This window comes from Xyrauchen texanus, chromosome 4 (genome assembly GCF_025860055.1).
Source record: "Xyrauchen texanus isolate HMW12.3.18 chromosome 4, RBS_HiC_50CHRs, whole genome shotgun sequence".
Classification (NCBI taxonomy): Eukaryota; Metazoa; Chordata; class Actinopteri; order Cypriniformes; family Catostomidae; genus Xyrauchen; species Xyrauchen texanus.
In genome coordinates, this window is record NC_068279.1 from 39,157,937 (window position 1) to 39,178,029 (window position 20,093).

Below are 20,093 nucleotides of genomic sequence, written 5' to 3' on the forward strand. Positions count from 1 at the left end.
CCAATTTTTATCCTCTCAGATCACAGATGGTCGCTGGCATCAGGCGCAGTTTGTTTTCCAGACACAGGACCCAAACTTATTGCCCATTGTGGAGATCTACAACTTGCCCAGCACTAAACCTGGCTCACATTACAACCTGGAAGTGGGCCCTGTTTGCTTTTTATAAAAAATTATAAAAGGGAACAATGGACAACCTTGAATACTCCTGCTACAGAGGCTCTTTCTATGTCTAGGGGCCAATGAAACTGGTCTGAATTCTGTACCTCTCCTCTCAAGCCTGGACTACAGACTTTAAACATGAGGAAAAAGGAAACCGGTGCAGCTTTGGAGATAACAAGACTTCTTATGCTAGCAGCTCTGGATGACACATGAGGTCTGAAAGCAAGGCCTGAATATTTTGCTAGAGGTGCTTTTAAGTCTTAATTTATTCATGTAGTTGTGTTTTTTGAAGTGCTTACAGTATTTTGTATTATATAGTTATACATGATCATGTGTGTGTATGTGCATTTTCTGTAAAGTGCAATAAAGAATGTACTGATTTTTTTTTAAAGATAAATCTTGAATTTGGCTGTTCTAGGTGAGTAAGGTTAACTCTCACTCATATCATTCAATTCAGGTTTATTATTGTCTGTACTTTCATACACCAGCAGGTCTGTTGTTTGTCTCAGAAACTAGCTTCCAAGTGCTAGCATAATAATCACATTCTTTGACTCACCAACACACATGCATTCATGCAAATCCGGCATATGACTCACCAGTTAACACAGTAACGGAGGTGGATTCAAACTTGAAAATTAACATGTAATCATCTACCTCCCATCTCTCATTTTTGGGAAAATACGTTTTAATAAAAGATTCACATTCCTGTGGTTTGATATCATTTAAAGCAAGATCTGTTTCTGTCAAATGTTTTTAATGTAAGTGCCTTTTATACACTTGGAAAGGGAATATTTTTGTATAAATTAAAGAAAAATAGTTCCAATGTACTTTTTGCAGCCAATCATACATTTTTAACCCTTTTTTCTATTATGCTTTAATTGTACAAATCTTTGAACTGAGGAGACACAAGAATTGTTTTATTATAGCAAGTGTGGTGTTGATGGATTTCAGTTTTATTGTAGCGGCCTGAAACAATGGACCCTATTGTGCAAAAACACTTTGTGCTTCATGTCGTGCTTGCCCTTTGTCACACAGTTCTAGAGTGCCTTCATTAAGTGCATTGTAGTCAGATCTGAAGAAAAAAAACTACATTGTTTACTCAATTCCATAAGCCCTTTTTGACTGCAGAAGTACGTAATTGCTAGACATGAAAAATACACTGTTTTGTGTCATATTTTTTTTTTTGAGATGCGTGTACAAAGCTGAATGTTATGCTTATAGAAATTGTTCATCAAAATGTGGGCAATAGCAAATCCCACTATAATAATGGGTTTGTTATGAGCGGCATCAATAACATGTTGAGCTAAGTTTCTGAATTTGTGAACAAAAAAGAGGTATGGATGGGATTTAAATGAATTTTTTCTGTTGATTTGTTAGAAAACTACCAGGAGCCATCTTATTTTGCCAAAAGAGGGTGTTAAATATTTGTACTTCTATTTGTAAGTTTAGGTTTTATTGTCTTTGTTTATTGTATGTTCTGTGATTTTGAGTGAAAGAAAGATCTCCAGAAAAAAAGTTGTTTTTCCAAGTGGCCATTTCCATCTCTTTTACATCATTTACTTCTGAATAAACAATGAATGATAAAAATGATTGGAAAAAAAATTGGTCACAAATTACCTAATACAGTTTGCACAATTCTGCTTCTACTGACTTTTCAATAAGTCTCTGCCGACAGAGGTCACTGCTGCACTGGGTCTCTTGTCCTTTCTACAACAGTAGCCTGCAATGCTTTAATGGGGTAAAAGAGGCATTGTTGTTGCTATGACTGTCTTGTCTCATGTATTCAAATTAGGGCTGTCAATCGATTAACGTTTTTAATTTGATTTGATTTGATTTGATTTACTTTATTAATCCCCAAGGGGAAATTTATACTAATTACATGGTGTCCCGAATAATTAATCGTGATTAATCGCATATACAAATATTTACTGAGAAAGCCCCTCATATAACAATAATTCAATATATAAAGATTATACATATTTATATCAATATATAATTATACAAAGTTATCTTTAAATATTACAAAATTATATATATATATATAATAATAAAAATATTCAGATAATTAAAATGCATTACATTCTTGTAGCAGAAGAGTTAATCATTGATAAGACAATACAAAAAGCAGCTTTAGAATACAATATATTGTTTACTATCATATTATTGTTCATAAGTCAATCATTGGCATACAGTTCACAGCAATCCATTTCACAAGTGAATTTGTCAATCAGTTGGAGATTTATTATGAGGGCTTGTTTAAGAGCCCGTCAATCTACACCTGCGTCAGACATGCTTGTGTAGTGTCTCGGGTGCGTTGCATCATAAGCATACAATTTTTAGTTCACTGTCTCAAGTTGAATATAGTTTAATACCCAAGCTTTAAACACATCTTGAGATCCCTTAGATCGCATTTCCGTTCCTTCCAGTGTTTTGAACGTGTTGTTCTTCCTACTGAAGTGTTTTCTTCACTAAACTGCGCGTTGCTCATACAGCTGAAATTTCACGTACTGCATTCTGGAGTAAACAGGTGGTACTGCAAGCTTGCATTTCTCAGGAATCTTCCTTATTATGGTGCGATTAATTCCGTAAATTTTTTTAGCGCTTTATTATTTGTCAAATGAATCACACTGAATTAACGCATTAATTCGACAGCCCTAATTCAAATGCTTTTAAATCAATACAAATTAAATTGAAAACTGAGTAACGTAAGGAAATTATGGATATCTGAAACAATCTGAGGAAGGTTTGGCTCTCAGCTGGTGGATTTGGAGCTGTGCTGCAGGTAAATCTTGCCACTCCGTCCCTTATTTCCCAGGTCTGTGGAAACTTAGCCTAACCTCATTTATCCAGCCCGTTGTATTAGTGTTTATTTATTGCCCATTATTAATTTTAGATACAGTTCCTGAATAATATTATTTACATAGGCTGAATATACTATTTATTAAATCTATAATTTATTACATATCGTATTTAAATGGGGATATCATTTATAACAGTTGACAGCTACGTGATAAAACAAGGTTTGAACATTAACCGTAACAAGATCAAATTGAAATTCATTAACACTTTGGTGTTCAAATTTGAAGGCTGCTTATTGAATCAATTCAGGTTAATGTCATATTATGCGACTACGCATTACTTTATGGAGAGCTTACGACCTACTAGTTAAGTTTTGCCTTAAAAACAGGCAGTGCAACCAAATTAAGCACTGACTAACTAGTAATTACTAAGCCCTTAGTAACACCAAGGGCGTAGACAGGAAATAACTTTTGGGTGGGCCTCAGTAAAAATTAATTTTTTTAAAACCAAATTTTCCTTAACAACAGAGGCGGTGCATTCAAGCAGTTCTTTCACACTTTTAGAAATCAGAATTTATGCATTTTTTTAACTATTTTACTAATATATTTTGGAAGTCATAGCTTAATCTCCAATACTCCTAGTGTCTAATTTGGGTGGGACCATTCCCACCACTGCCCAACCTTGTCTACTCCACTGCCTTACACACAGCAGGTGCAACCCTACCCAGGAGCTAGATGAAGTGTTGCCTGTGCATTGGTGTATTGCCGATGATTAGGAAGAGGTCATTGCTTTTGAAGAAGCCACAGTCCTGTGCCAAAATGCATGAAAACCATTAAGTGGTTAGAGGCAAGTTATTTAAGGGCTGAAACAAACCTTTTAATTCTTACATGTGTATTTAGGCCTGGCACAACATAGCATTGGCTAAGTGGTTTTTGCTATAAAGACATCCCTCACCGTTACATACAACTGCATGGACAACTGACTTTAGAACAATTTTGTCTGGTACAACAACATTTGAGTAATGGAGAATACTGATTAGTAATTAGTAATTAAACCATTAAGGAATGAAAACTGAAATTGAAAACAATACTTTCAAAACTACATGAGAAGAGAGAATCAAGCACAAGGTTTGACTGGGATGCATGGCAGGATTTTAAATAGATAGTTCACCCATCTATAGTTCATCATTTACTTAACCTCATGTCATCCCAGAAGTATATCACTTTCTTTGTTCTGCAGAACAGATAGATTTTTAGAAGAATATTTCAGCTCTGTAGGTCCATTCAATGCAAGCAAAGGTGGCCAGAACTTTTAATCTCCAAAAGTCACATGAAGTCAGCATGACAACACATCAGGAGGCCCCCATTACAAGATCACTATTAATGGCTTTTATTATGCCACATGAAGAGGTTTCCACTAGTCATATGCCCACTGGTTCTGGACCTGCCAGTGTTTTACCTACTGCACCCAACATTTCTATATCCATAACAAGAACCTCAACTTTCATTCCCACACTACAAGAAATGGCTGTCCAATCATATTATATTAGACTTAATATACTTCCTCAAGGCCAAAACAGCAGTGCAAAACTCACCCAGGGTATCCACAGAACTAATAAACCTGCAAGGGTGGTCACATATTTTTGTAGGTACAACAGAATGAAAACATAATTTGTTCAACATCATCAAGCAAAAAAGTCATTTGTTGCTCCCAGAGCCCTCTGGAACACATTGGTTTACCAACCTGCCAAAACCTTTGCCCACACCCTTCTTTTTCTCTTATGTTGCAATGTGTGTTAATATGGTGTCTGTCATTAAAAACTCTTTTTCAGGACTCTGTAATTTAAAGATAATTTTGTAAAAATCTAAATAACTTTACAGATCTTTATTGTAAAGGGTTTAAATAATGTTTTCCATGCTTGTTCAATGAACCATAAATAATTAATGAACAGGCACCTGTGGAATGGTCGTTAAGACACTAACAGCTTACAGACGGTAGGTAATTAAGGTCACAGTTATAAAAACTTAGGACAATAAAGAGACATTTCTACTGACTCTGAAAAACACCAAAATAAATATGCCCAGGATCCCTGCTCATCTGTGTGAACGTGCCTTAGGCATGCTGCATGGAGGCATGAGGACTGCAGATGTGGCCAGGGCAATAAAATGCAATGTCTGTACTGTGAGACACCCAAGATAGCACTACAGGGAGACAGGAAGGACAGCTGATCATCCTCGCTGTGGCAGACCATGTGTAACAACACCTGCACAGGATTGGTACATCCAAATATCACACCTGCAGGACAGGTACAGGATGGCAACAAAAACTGCTCGAGTTACACCAGGAATCAACAATCACTCCATCAGTGCTCAGACTGTCTGCAATAGGCTGAGAGAAGCTGGACTGAGGGCACGTAGGCCTGTTGTAAGGCAGGTCCTTACCAGACATCACCAGCAACAACGTCGCCTATGGGCACAAACCCACCTACGCTGGACCAGACAGGACTCGCAAAAAGTGCTCTTCACTGATGAGTCATGGTTTTGTCTCACCAGGGGTGATGGTCTTTGCTACAAAATTCAACTTCATATCAGTGATTGCACAAGGATGCTTTTTTATTTTAACACTGAGTGACCTACAAAATGTGGATTCTGGTTATTATACATTTTTCTCTTCTTCTAAGTAATGATGTGGTTCCTCCTCCTGTGCCTATATTTTCCTGTATCTTATATAGATGTCTCCCCTTCATTTCTCTTTCTTAAAGCTTCTGCCAGATATTATTTACTGCTTTACAAATAAGTGCCTTTACTTAAGTGAATAGTAAATTCGACATTATTGCATTTAAATTTTTTTGCTATTTTGTCCAGCATCTCATTACATTTACATTTATTCATTTAGCAAATGCTTTTATTCAAAGTAATTTACAAATGAACAACAATAGAAGCAATGCCTGAATGACAGATCCCAGTGATGACATGTAAATGGAGAAGAGGAGGGGGTCAAAGCACTGAACCCTGAGGTACCCCAGTAGCTAGTTGGTGAGACTTGGACACCGCTCCGCTCTGAGGCACCACAAAATAACTAACTATGAGATAAGACTCGAACCAGCGGAGCTCAATTCCTGTGATGTCTTTGCCTTGAGGATTGACAGTAGAATTTGGTGGTTTACTGTGTCAAAGGCAGCAGACAGATCCAGCAGAATGAGAGCTGACTATTTGGATTCAGCCCTTGCCCATCTCCGAGCTTCAGAATCAGACAGCAGAGCAGTTTCCGTAGAGTGTCCACTTTTGAACCCAGACTGGTTGCTGTCAAGCAGGTTGTTCTGGGAGAGAATAGAGGACACATTGTTGAGCCCAACACATTCCAGTGTTTTTGCTATGAATAAAAGCAGAGACTGGCCTGTAGCTTTCTAGGAGTGCAAGGTTTAGTTTGGATTTCTTAAGCAGAGGGGTTTCCCGAGCCTACTTAAATGTTTTGGGAAAGGTACCAGTGAGAAGAGATGTGTTAAAGATGTCTGTGCATACAGGTAGCATTGAAGGAGAGACTTCAACCTCAGAGAGAGAAAAATGAGGGAAGTATGGGGTTGTGTGTTGGTGGTGGGTGTTTGTGGTGTGGAGAATTGACTGCTGATGATTGTTATTTTGTTTGTGAAAAAATGTGGCCAATTCATCAGCTGTTAGGGGATAGAGGTAAAGTTTTTGAAAAATGTGTGAGTGTCTGATGAATTATTGATTTTGTTCTGATAGTAGGATGTTTTATTAATGAAATCGTTTGCAGAGAAGGAAGAGAGCAGCGACTGATACCCACTCAGATTAACAGGATCTATAGATTTGCACCATTTCCTCGCCGCTGTCCTGAGTTCGGAGCGATATTCACGGACAACATCAGATAGCCAGGGGCTGGGGGTTGTAAGGCGTGGGCTGGCCTGGATGATAGGGGACAGATGTTATCTGAACAAGATGTAAGATTGGAGCATAAAGTTACCATCCACTGCTACATGAATAGGAACCCAGATAAAGCTTATGAAAATTAATTGATTATGAAGTTCATACAAAAGTTGTAAAATTTCCTTTTCAATCCTAGTCCAGGACTTTTGATGTCTCCCTTATTGAACACACCTGATTCTGCTAATTAGCTCATTAGTAAAGTCTTCAACACCAGAAATGGGTGTGCCAGATCAAACATCCAAATGGAAACATCCAAAATGTACTGTGCATTCACAACCAGGATTGAGAACCACTCCTTAAACTGACTCATTGAAAAAAACTTGGTTTAGTGTCTTATGGTCTGAATAGACTATATTAGCAGTAGCTAGTTTATATCTTGATCAAGCGTCCCCTATACCAGTCTACTGGACATTAATCAGTAGTCTAATTATTTTTTTCTCATGTGGCCTATTGGCTGTATTTACAATTTGTAGCATTTCCTGCAGTATTTACAAAAGATATTCCGATTTTGAAATACTTTTGCATTCTGGGGATGCATGCACACAGTCTAGTGCTACATTTAAGTTCTTATGTTACCTGCAAAGGCACACATTTCTGGATGTGTCTGAACACCAGAAGACATTTAGAGATCAGTAAACTTTGACTTTCTAATAACAAACTCTGAATATCATTCTTGAAAAGCCAGTAGACCTCTAGGATGAACTTAGTCAAATGCCATTTCTGAAGTTTCTTTTCATCCTTCAATCATCTGAAAATATATAATTCATAGAAATCACTGACCTGATTTTTACAGTGCTTGTGAAATTTCCTTTTTTAATATTTATTAATGCGCTATAACATACACATTTTTCTGTATGACAGCACTTTTTATGAGGGCAGTTTGTTCAAACTTGAGTGCACATTTTACTGCCTTTCTTGATTTGAAAAAATATTTCTGAGATGACCTCTGGGGTGAACTAAGAGCCTGTGTCAATTTCTTGAGCCTTTGCTTTTCTCTAACAAGAGCACTGACACTCTCTACCTCTTATTTTATTGTTTCATTCTCCTTGATTGCTTTTTGCCTTTCATCCTTAATTTTATGCCATTACACTGCAAGCAAGGTACTGTATGTAAATATCCTCTGATCTTGTTTCCAATCATAGTTGAAGAATAATTTCATACAAATAATAAGTATTCTTATGCCATTGTGGTCTAAATGTTTTATTTAGTTAAAACTAAATTTACTGATTATGGGATGGTGTTTGGCTTGCTTATTGCATGGCACATGACATAAGTGATCATAATCTTAACATGACCTATTTCAATGTTTTGAATTGAATGCAAGCGCAAACTAGATTTAAGAGCAATGTTAAGGGGAATATTATCCTCTTAAATTTCTGTTCCTTCCTTATAAGAGCTATTGGATGGCTTCAGAGGCCATAAGGAATAAACAGCTGTACCTGAGTCACATGGACTATTTCAATGGTTGTTAATGTTGATTTTTGTCAGTTTTGACCAGACCAGTTCTAGCAGCTTATTTTTTAGTCTTCATGCTAGTTGCCACAGTGTTTTCTCTTGGCCAAAAACTGACTAATGCAACCTCAACAACCGACACTGCCTGTCAGGTGATGATGAATTACTGTACATATTGTCCAGAGGATGGAGTGCATGGCAATAACATCACAGTCATATGACCATGTACAATTCTAAAATGAACAATAGAAAATATCTTAACAATCATTTACATGAGCACATACAAAAAGCAGCAAATGATTGTGTTGTTTAGAACAGAGTCAGAATACATTTAATATTGTGAACTTCTTACCTCCGCTTCATGTTGGGGTTTATTTTGCGATAACAACTGGCTGACTCTACGTTATCCCTTACTTAACTAGACATAACAATTCAAGAGACTAATACATTTTTTCTTATCTTGCAAGTCATATTTATCAAGCAGGATTGAGAGGGTTACTTATGAAATAGAGATTTCACTTTTGACTATAGAAAGTCTGCCAGTCCAGAAAGACAAAATACACATGTTAAAAATACAGTCTCTGAAAAACCTGAATATCTTATGCAGTGTTGTTTCTAAAACAAGATAAATCTAATTGATCTTTGTAATTTTCCATTGTGGAATGACACAGATGACTGTTTTATATATATAAAATAATAATAATAATACAAAATAAATAAACATTGCCAACATTTAACAAACCAGACAGGGAAAGTTGAGAAACACAGGCACCAACAATAACAGATACTTTATTCTCATTCTAGGATCACCCACATCACCAAATTTCTAACAGCACAATCAATTTATACAATAACAGTCTGTAATAAAATTATAAAAACATAATACCTATATTATGTAATATACAAATAATCCTAGTGTGTATATCTTTCTATCACTTATATAGCTAGCTAGCTAAATATTGTGTAATGTTATAATGCTGCCATCTAGTGACAAGATATGAAAGCAATGTACTCAACAAACAGTATTCAACATATTTGAAATTATTTTAAACATTACAATATTTACTAATAAGACCCTTCCTCACCCACCCTGTGACAAGTTATGAGTATTTATAGGATGATCATTGTTCAATTGATTGACTCCTAAAGACATAAAAAGAGCAGTAAATAGTTACAAAAACAAATCTTTTATTTCCAATTAATGCAATATGTTATATTCACCGTGACACATGCTACAATCATGAGTACTGTGTAGATGAACCATAACCTACATACCTACTTGTTTAGATTTATGTATGCACCCCTGGAGTGATGTCTCATCTTAGATGGGTTGGGATGTGTTTTGAAAGGGACCAGTCCTAGGTCTCCGGTTTTGAAGTGTGACAGATGACAGGTGGATTTCTGCAAAGGGAATTCACTTGGTCTGCAGTTGATAGCAAATATGAGAGACATTGTGTATCATTAGTCCAAAATGGTTTCTTATTATATTATACCTAACAACCATAGAGTTTTACAAGTCATTTAAATAAAATCAGGTCATGGAAATAAAAATAATAATAATAAAATAAAATCTTAAAATCATGGAAATGTCTAATATATACACACACATACACACAGAAATATTGGTGGCCAAAAGTTTGGAATAATGTTTTTTGCTGTTTCAGAAGGAAATTTGTAATTTAATTTACCATGTGGCATTCAGCTGATCACAGAGTATAGTCAGGACATTACTGATGTAAAAAACAATACTGTCTTCAAAGACAAAGGACGGCTGGCTCTAACAATGACAGAAAGAGTTGTGGATGGCCAGATTTACAACTAAACAAGAGAATAAGCTCATCAGCGTCTCTAATTTAAGAAATAGACACCTCACATGTCCTCAACTGACAGCTTCATTGTATTGGGTCAATTTACCTTATCACGGCCCATTTGGCCCGTTTCGCAGCCAACCCACCAGCCCACACGGTTCTCCCAATGGCCAGTCCGCTCCTGATCGGCCTCAAAGTGCATCGGCCCACTGGGAAAATGCCCAGTATGCCAGATTACCAGTGCATGAACAGTGCCCGACAAGACAGCCACATCTATGGCAAGTGCTACAGGAATTGTGAGGTGAAATGTCACATGAGTATCTGGACAAACTGACAATATCAAGGATCTGCAAAGCTGTCATTGCTGCATTTGGAGGATTTTTTGATGAGAACTCTTTGAAGTAGTTTAAGAAGTTCTGACATTTTTATTTTTTCAAATTGTAATAGTAATCTTTCACGTTATTAATGTTCTGACTATACATTGTGATCAGTTGAATGCCACTTTGGTGAATAAAAGTACCATTATTTTCCCCATAAGAGCTAAATCTGTACATTATTCCAAAATGATATATATTTATTCAGTATATTCACTTTCTAAGTGCAATCACTTTAAATTATTATTATTTTATTTTGTTTATCTTTAATTAAAAAAATCCCTTAAAAATGTATACATTTGTACCTTTTAATGTCTGTGGCTATTTTGGGTTTATGATTGCAAGCCATCTCTGGCATGAAATCAGTGAGAGCAGGACCTTTTCCTAAAGCTGCAGCACTGTCTAGCACAGCCAAGAGCTTCTGCGTCATCTGGTTTCGTCGGACAATAATCTCCAACTCTGAGTCCACCTCTTTAGGAACCTCCTGTAACCAAACCTGAGTAAGACAATTGATTTGTTCTTTCACCAAATGATAACTTTACTGTTTATGTTCACTATTACCATCAAAACTTCCTTTAAAGCTATAGCTGCTTCCTCAAGAACTGTCTTTAGCTGTCCTCTCAGTGTCTTCTCCTCCTCAAGTTCCTTTCTCTGTCTCTTGACTTCAGTTTTTGTTTGCTCAAGAACATCTGTATCAATTGCATGATTCTGTCTGTGAGTAGAGCATAATGGTAATATTAAAATATACATTAATAGTCCACTCTCCCAACTCGGCCATTAAAGGCCAGTCTGTAAAAAATTAAATGTTCAACTTTAAAGTAATTTATTTAACAATGAGTGATCTAGGACCTGAGAGCTTCAAGCTCCATGCATACTGTTGAGTAACTGTCCTGCAGCTTTTGGTGCTCTAGCTGAAGTTTGGCACATTTATCCAGTTCAGAATGCATTTGCTTGCATTTTTCTGTCAACTGATGGACCACCTTTCAGGAATTGAGAAAGAGTTATGTTTCATTCTTTCACTAGGCTATAGAATGTGCATGTATCTCAAAACAGAGGGTGATTACTCAGTTAAATGACTGAAACTATAGATGTTTTACATTGCCAACCTTTTGATTTGAAACATTCTTCCTGGTCATCTCATTCAGGAGTGGCTCGGCAATTCTATTTTCTATTTTGAGTTGCTTTTCTCTTGCCCTGAGAGCATCATTCTCCTTCAGCAGTTCTTTGGTCTTTTCGTTAAGCTGCTTCAGTTGAGCTGTTACAGCAAGATTCTCTTGCATGGCTCGCATTGTTGTCTCTGGCATTTTCTGGTCCGACACCCGGCGGAATTCAGCTGCTACAGAAGCAACATGTTCCAGCATTTCTTTCTTTAACCTATACATTCCAAAGAGGGATAGTTTTAAGTTTGTATTTTTGTATTTTACACAACAGTGCAAAGTGTGAATGATTTACATTTACAGTTTACATTTATGCATTTGGCAGACGCTTTTATCCAAAGCGAATTACTGTGCACTTATTACAGGGACAATCCCCCCGGAGCAACCTGGATTTAAGTGCCATGCTCAAGGACACAATGGCCATTTTTATTTTAAAAATACTGAAAAGACCAACTTTGGGGAAAATTCAAATTCAAGACAAATATTCATGGAATTAAAGGCTTAATAGGGTTCAGAAGACTTTTACACATTTCTGTACTGAGAAGTTGGGAACATCCCCTCAACATTTATTTGAATAAAGTACTATAAATTTATGCCAAGCAACTGATTCACTTTTTTACTGAGCAAATATCTATTTGCAAAGTTCTAGGCTTTACAGTTCGTTACAATCATTCACTGCAAACAGAAGATGAATGAAAAAGAATCTCCGATTTGACATTATCATGCATGATTTAAGTTCAGCTGTTGGTTTTAAAGCTCAACGAGAGCACAATAGTTATGAAAATAATAATTATTGATCAGGTAATTTTCTTACAAGAATGCACCTCCATTCCTTGATCTATGAAAAATGGCAATAGTATGAACATACACACCTGTCATTGTCTAGTACAGCTTTTTTCTCAAGATTGTAGATTTCGGCCTGGTGTTCCTCTTTTTGCTTTTGAAGCTGCTCTTTGAAGGACCTACATTCAGCCATGAGCTTCTCTCTTTGCATAGAAAACTCTTCCAAAGACGCCACCTTACCAGCTGAACACGAAAACATGAACACATAAACACATTTTAATTAGGAATACTGACAATGTTCATAGGTTGGAAGGTGCCTTCATTATCACATTTACAGTTTTTCTCAGTCGATTTTATCAATTTCTCCAAACTATAATCAGTGCTCTCAAAACAATTGACTCAGCCGTAGAAACAGACACTCAAATTTGCAGAACAATTAAATTTCACTGCATAATGAAGCAATGAGTTCTTTTCTGATGATGTGTTTATTAAAACGAAATACTAATATCAAAACAACAGATGTGTTCTCTATTAAATTCATAACATGTTCAGCTATAGACACACAACTCTACTATTTAATTAACACATTTAGCACAAAAATCCACCATAAAGACCTTTTTCCATCTGTTTTCATAAAATCTCTAAATTTGTAGTTGTCCCTGCTCTTCCTCTTCCAATGCCATTCCTCCCTCTTCTTCTTCTTTGTTGAAATTGAAGTCACTGTAGATCTGCTCACATTAAGCCGAACACTCAGTGTGTCTTCGAGAGAATTCATAACATGATCAATTAGACAAGGGACTCATAGATCATTTGAGCCTTCTTTACTCTTATCTTCCCCCCTAATGCCCTCTCTCTGTTCACCAACATTACACCATCTCCATTTGGTCTTTCCTGAAGTATTTCCATGCACACACCTGAAAGAGTTGAGAAAACTTTCCCCTTTTCTCATCACTTCTTCCTCAGATTTTCTTTCTTTACCCACTCTACCTCTTCTTCTTCATTGTTTGTTTGCTCTGAAGTTTTATATCTTATAGATAGCAGATTCATGATAGTTGTGTGAAAAGTTTAGTAAATTGTATTTTCTTTGCTGTGTGCATTACTAACACAGCCGATATTAATATGGAGGGATTTGGCAACCTGACATGTGCATTTGAGAATATGACTTTAATATAGTTGTCTGTGCTAACTGTGTTAACTGTTTAGAAATTAAGAATGATAGATAGTAGTGTTTCGAGAAAATGAGGAAAATCAAGAAACATGCACAATCTGTTTAGGACAATTATAATGTTTTCAGATAACTGAGTTAATTGTTTTAAGAGCTGTGACCTGAGTTTGGATATATGTGTAAAATCGATCAAGAAAAACTGTAATGTCACTAATACCAATCACGTATAACACCTAATGGCTCGCCATACCAATAAAAGACATGAGATGTGTATAACTAAAAATCAGTGTGCATTGACTTTGTGATTTGTAATCTACACTCACCTAAATGATTATTAGGAACACCTGTTCAATTTCTCATTAATGCAATTATCTAATCCACCAATCACATGGCAGTTGCTTCAATGCATTTAGGGGTGTGGTCCTGGTCAAGACAATCTCCTGAACTCCAAGCTGAATGTCAGAATGGGAAAGAAAGGTGATTTAAGCAATTTTGAGCGTGGCTTGGTTGTTGGTGCCAGACGGGCCGGTCTGAGTATTTCACAATCTGCTCAGTTACTGGGATTTTCACGCACAACCATTTCTAGGGTTTACAAAGAATGGTGTGAAAAGGGAAAACGTCCAGTATCGCGGCAGTCCTGTGGGCGAAAATGCCTTGTTGATGCTAGAGGTCAGAGGAGAATGGGCCGACTGATTCAAGCTGATAGAAGAGCAACTTTGCCTGAAATAACCACTCGTTACAACCGAGGTATGCAGCAAAGCATTTGTGAAGCCACAACACGCACAACCTTGAGGCGGATGGGCTACAACAGCAGAAGACCCCACCGGGTACCACTCATCTCCACTACAAATAGGAAAAAGAGGCTACAATTTGCAAGAGCTCACCAAAATTGGACAGTTGAAGACTGGAAAAATGTTGCCTGGTCTGATGAGTCTCGATTTCTGTTGAGACATTCAGATGGTAGAGTCAGAATTTGGCGTAAACAGAATGAGAACATGGATCCATCATGCCTTGTTACCACTGTGCAGGCTGGTGGTGGTGGTGTAATGGTGTGGGGGATGTTTTCTTGGCACACTTTAGGCCCCTTAGCGCCAATTGGGCATCGTTTAAATGCCATGGCCTACCTGAGCATTGTTTCTGACCATGTCCATCCCTTTATGGCCACCATGTACCCATCCTCTGATGGCTACTTCCAGCAGGATAATGCACCATGTCACAAAGCTCGAATAATTTCAAATTGGTTTCTTGAACATGACAATGAGTTCACTGTACTAAAATGGCCCCCACAGTCACCAGATCTCAACCCAATAGAGCATCTTTGGGATGTGGTGGAACGGGAGCTTCGTGCCCTGGATGTGCATCCCACAAATCTCCATCAACTGCAAGATGCTATCCTATCAATATGGGCCAACATTTCTAAAGAATGCTTTCAGCACCTTGTTGAATCAATGCCACGTAGAATTAAGGCAGTTCTGAAGGCGAAAGGGGGTGAAACACAGTATTAGTATGGTGTTCCTAATAATCCTTTAGGTGAGTGTATATCAGATTACAAATCACCTTATTGTCACCTTAGTGACAATTTAATATTATTTCATTAAGAAGCTGTTGCTAAAATGTTTGTTTTCTAGATTCTCTATATGCAAATCTGTGACTTCTCAGCATCTTGTACCAAGGGCCATGTTCTCAGATGTGAATTTGTCCTTATTTTCTTGAAGTTCATGCCTAAGCAGACTCAGCTGCAACTCAAAGGACTCCCTCTCAGCCTCTTGAGCTTGCTGGTGTCTTGATAATTCCTCTGCCAGCTCAGTGAGGTCATCCTCTTTTTGAGCTATTGTGCGTTTAAGGTAAATAATTATGTCTTTCTTCTCTTTCTCCACATTATCAATCTTGGAGGATAAGTCCTTTTCTTGAACCTCTAGTTCATCGCATTTATGCTGGTATCTGTAAGAAAAAACAATGTTACAGTTCAGCTCATTAACATGTCAAAGAAAGGACAAGTTCTTCCTGTTGAGGTAATTACATATTTGGTGAAGTATTTTGCCTGGTTAATTATTTGCAGTAGGCAAGATTTAAATCCAAAGTCTATTCCATTTTCGTTTGCTCAATGACACAATGTAAGGACCTGAATATCATAATCGTATGTGCGAATAACTGTACTCTGAAAATTATATTATATCTTACAAACCAAAGATTCTGAAATTTCAATCATTTTGTCAAATCTACAACATCGTTAGGTAAGTCCTTCCTCAATGCTCACCTGTCTGTTATGGGGTTAGCATAGTAAGGATACAATCTTTTCTCTCCCTCTCTCTCTCTCTCTCTCTCTCTCTCTCTCTCTCAGATCTATTAAGAAGTACTGTAGTTGATACAGAGTACAGTATGCTGTGAATATTTCCATTCTCATGCGAGTTTGAACTGTCATTATCTCTGTGAACATTCACATTAGCATCATCTCCCTGTGTGGGAAACGTAAAGGACATAGTCCACTTTGATACAGAAATATTCGAGAATATCAGTTTGCGGGTTTCATTTTCTTCTCTTTCATTGTGAATAAATCATCCTTCCTCTCTGATAGTGAAAGAAAACATTATTGATGCGTCTACTTAAAACTAACATATTTTGGGACATGCTAAATGCAAGGTCACTGAGAAAATCCGGCAAACATGCAAGCTGTATTCCAACTGTCCCCACACCAAAAGAAGCATACAGCCCCTTATTTTATTCAGTCAGAGAGCTTAGAAGAGTGGGCCAGATAGATGGATGGATGGATGGATGGATGGATGGATGGATGGATGGATGGATGGATAGATAGATAGATAGATAGATAGATAGATAGATAGATAGATAGATAGATAGATAGATAGATAGATAGCATGGTTTTGATTTAGGCCTAAATTATCATTGATTTAGGTCTAAATTATCATTGTAAATGTGTATGGGATAAGTCCAAACAGGGTTAGGAAAATCAAAAGAGAGGTTCCAGCTGGTGTGTTACAATTGATACATTGCTTTAGAAATATTTGAAATCAAATCACAGCTAATGTGTCAGCATATTTCATTTCTGTTAGGCCTAATGCCTTATTTAGCACATTACAAATAACAGTTCAGTACCAGGTATGAGGACAGTTGTAACAAAGGCGTTCATTGTCTTTACACACTAACTGTGGAAAATAGGAACTATGTATGTAGATTTTAAACATTTATTTTTTTAGCGCTCATATCAATAATAGTTGTAAAACTTGACAGAAATTCGCACCTTTCAAGTCGCTCCTCCAAATCGCGTATTTGAGCACGATAAAATAATTTGTCACTTTCCTCTGCGACTATCTCCTCAAACTCCATGCTTTCCTTTTTAAGTGATTTTTCTCCGCTCCTTTTTCCATTCTTTTTGGGTGGCATTGAACTTTTACGTGCTACCTCACAAAACAATCCGTGAAGTCAAAAACCTAAAAAAATGCAATGTTTTCTCGTTGCCATGGATGTTATGTTTGAGGCGGTGCGTAGAGACCTGCGTGAAAGTACGCTTGAATACACTATTAGTTGTGCTTTCACTAACTTACTAAACCTGCTACAGGCCTACTGAAGTATCATAACATCGGTTTGAGCCTATTTAACAAGAGTTTCACTTTATCGTTTGACACAAATCTGTGTTGTGTATCACTTTAATAACTAGTTCAGGCAGAATTCAATTTTCTAGCCTATTCTTACAAAGTGAATGACAGATGAGACTCCTTGTTCTCATCCCTCACGCTAACAGTTTAAAGAGAATTTGCATTACACTGAAGGACTGGGTCATGGTATATTCTGGCAAACCGTTTACCAATAAGAGGCTATTAGAAGTGTATTTTCTTATTAGCAAAACCATGCAAAAATCCCACATAATTAAATTATATAGTGTATTCATTATGCTATTTATAATAATGTAAGGTGTGAATATAGTTTAAATGCCTACAAAGATAATTGAGCAAGTGTTCTAAACTCAGTTTATGATGCACTATATTCTTACCAGAACAGCTTTACCTATACAGGTGAAACTCGAAAAATTAGAATATCCTGCAAAAGTTCATTAATTTCAGTAATTCAACTTAAAAGGTGAAACTAATATATTATATAGACTCATTACAAGCAAAGTAAGATATTTCAAGCCTTTATTTGATATAATTTTGATGATTATGGCTTACAGCTTATGAAAACCCCAAATTCAGAATCTCAGAAAATTAGAATATTACATGAAATCAATAATAAAAAAAGGATTTTAAATACAGAAATGTCAGCCCTCTGAAAAGTGTAATCGTGCATATGTACTCAGTACTTGGTTTGGGCCCCTTTTGCATTAATTACTGCCTCAGTGTGGCGTGGCATGGATGCTATCAGCCTGTGGCACTGCTGAGGTGTTATGGAAGACCAAGATGCTTCAATAGCGGCCTTCAGCTCTTCTGCATTGTCTGGTCTCATGTCTCTCATCTTTCTCTTGGCAATGCCCCATAGATTCTCTATGGGGTTCAGGTCAGGCGAGTTTGCTGGCCAATCAAGCACAGTAATACCATGGTCATTGAACCAGGTTTTGGTACTTTTGGCAGTGTGGGCAGGTGCCAAGTCCTGCTGGAAAATGAAGTCAGCATCTCCATAAAGCTTGTCTGCTGAAGGAAGCATGAAGTGCTCTAAAATGTCCCGGTAGACGGCTGCATTGACTCTGGACTTAATAAAGCACAGTGGACCAACACCAGCCGATGACATGGCTCCCCAAACCAACACAGACTGTGGAAACTTCACACTGGACTTCAAGCATCTTGGATTGTGTGCCTCTCCATTCTTTCTCCAGACTCTGGGACCTTGGTTTCCAAATGAGATGCAAAATCTGCTCTCATCAGAAAAGAGGACTTTGGACCACTGAGCAACAGACCAGTTCTTTTTTTCTTTAGCCCAGGTAAGACGTTTGACATTTGAAGCCCATGTCCATTACCCGTCTGTGTGTGGTGGCTCTTGATGCAGTAACTCCAGCCTCAGTCCACTCCTTGTGAAGCTCCCCCACACATTTGAATGGCCTTTTCCTGACAATCCTCTCCAGGCTATGGTCATCCCTGCTGCTTGTGCACCTTTTTCTTCCACACTTTTCCCTTCCACTTAACTTTCTATTAATGTGCTTTGATACAGCACTTTGAGAACATCCAACTTCTTTTGCCATTACCTTTTGAGGCTTTCCCTCCTTGTGGAGGGTGTCAATGATGGTTTTCTGCACAACTGTCAGGTCAGCAGTCTTCCCCATGATTGTGAATTCAACTGAATCAGACTGAGAGACCATTTAAAAGCTCAGGAACCCTTTGCAGGTGTTTAGCTGATTAGAGTGTGACACTTTGAGCCTACAATACTGAACCTTTTCACAATATTCTAATTTTCTGAGATTCTGAATTTGGGGTTTTCATAAGCTGTAAGCCATAATCATCAAAATTATATCAAATAAAGGCTTGACATATCTTACTTTGCTTGTAATGAGTCTATATAATATATTAGTTTCACCTTTTAAGTTGAATTACTGAAATTAATGAACTTTTACACGATATTCTAATTTTTCGAGTTTCACCTGTATAGTAATCTATATGGTGGTCCATGGGTGCACAACACAACACAATTAGTATAGCAAAAATAAAAAATAAAAAAAGCTGAAAACACAATAAAATTACTGTAAGACACACAAATAATTAAATTAAGCCACAACACCATGAAATTAAGCCATAAGACAATGCAATTTTCAGAATTACATTGTGTTGTGGCTTTATGTTGTGGTTTATTTCCACTGAGCTGTGTCTTTTCCAATGTGTTATGGCTTAATATTGTTGGGTTGTGGCCCTTGTGTTGTTTTTTGCTTTGGCTTTTCTATTATGTTTTGGCTTAACTTTGTTGTGTTATTGCTTTTCCAATGTGTAGTGGCTTAATGGTGTTGTGTGTGTCTCAATTTTGTTTTGCTGTGGTATAATTATGTTGTGTTTTCAGCTTTTATTTACTTTATTTTGTTTTGTGCACCACTGGGTGACCATTATCATGATGTATATTTAAACACACACATACACACACACAAACTTGTTTGACGATGGATGGATGGATGGGGCTCTCCATAGCTTCCATGCATATTATGGATTTTATACAGATCTAACGATAATTTCTATCTTCTAACCCTAGAAACCTTTTAGCATTTTTACATTAAAAAAACACATTGTTTAGTATGTTTAATAAGCAATTTCCCTTGTGGGGACCACTGGCTGGGCCCCACAAGTTGATCTCAGGTTTTACTATCCTTTTGGGGACATTTGGGACATTTGGTCCTCAATGTAGTATAAACATGTACACACACACACACACACACACACACACACACACACACACACACACACACACACACACACACACACACACACACACACTCTCTCTTCTATCTTTGTATATATAGCATGAAA

At 37.1% G+C, this 20,093-nt stretch overlaps 2 protein-coding genes across 3 annotated transcripts in view; one reads left to right on the forward strand and one right to left on the reverse strand.

The window, feature by feature from the left end:
• Positions 1 to 1,727, forward strand: part of LOC127642884 (collagen alpha-1(XXVII) chain B-like) — a 122,118-nt gene extending 120,391 nt beyond the window's left edge. The window contains exon 61 of the mRNA XM_052125317.1: positions 20 to 1,727. Within this exon, the coding sequence (XP_051981277.1) occupies positions 20 to 166 (147 nt within the window). The 3' untranslated portion in view covers positions 167 to 1,727. The remainder of the gene's footprint in view (positions 1 to 19) is intronic.
• A 7,406-nt stretch (positions 1,728 to 9,133) lies between these two features.
• LOC127635493 (cilia- and flagella-associated protein 157-like) lies at positions 9,134 to 17,067 on the reverse strand. Of its 2 annotated transcripts, none has more exons than XM_052115586.1 (9): positions 16,898 to 17,067; positions 15,311 to 15,582; positions 12,566 to 12,719; positions 11,643 to 11,910; positions 11,386 to 11,516; positions 11,098 to 11,248; positions 10,842 to 11,020; positions 9,634 to 9,777; positions 9,134 to 9,497 (listed from the first exon to the last, which is right to left on the reverse strand). In XM_052115586.1, the coding sequence occupies exons 1-9, from the start codon at positions 17,038 to 17,040 to the stop codon at positions 9,476 to 9,478; spliced, it is 1,464 nt and encodes a 487-aa protein (XP_051971546.1). In that variant the 5' UTR covers positions 17,041 to 17,067; the 3' UTR covers positions 9,134 to 9,475. The 2 variants fall into 2 exon arrangements, with proteins under 2 accessions (XP_051971546.1, XP_051971552.1); XM_052115592.1 differs by having other exon boundaries at positions 9,630 to 9,777.
• Positions 17,068 to 20,093: the final 3,026 nt, after the last annotated feature.

What these genes read in the sequence shown, in the direction of transcription:
- LOC127635493 (XM_052115586.1), bottom strand. Translation starts at nt 17,040, where the DNA reads ATGCCACCCAAAAAGAATGGAAAAAGGAGCGGAGAAAAATCACTTAAA. An exon ending in TTGGAGGAGCGACTTGAAAG is followed by an intron (nt 15,583 to 16,897) that starts GTGCGAATTTCT and finishes TTTTTCTTACAG; the next exon opens with ATACCAGCATAAATGCGATG. An exon ending in ATCTGAGAACATGGCCCTTG is followed by an intron (nt 12,720 to 15,310) that starts GTACAAGATGCT and finishes TTTCGTGTTCAG; the next exon opens with CTGGTAAGGTGGCGTCTTTG.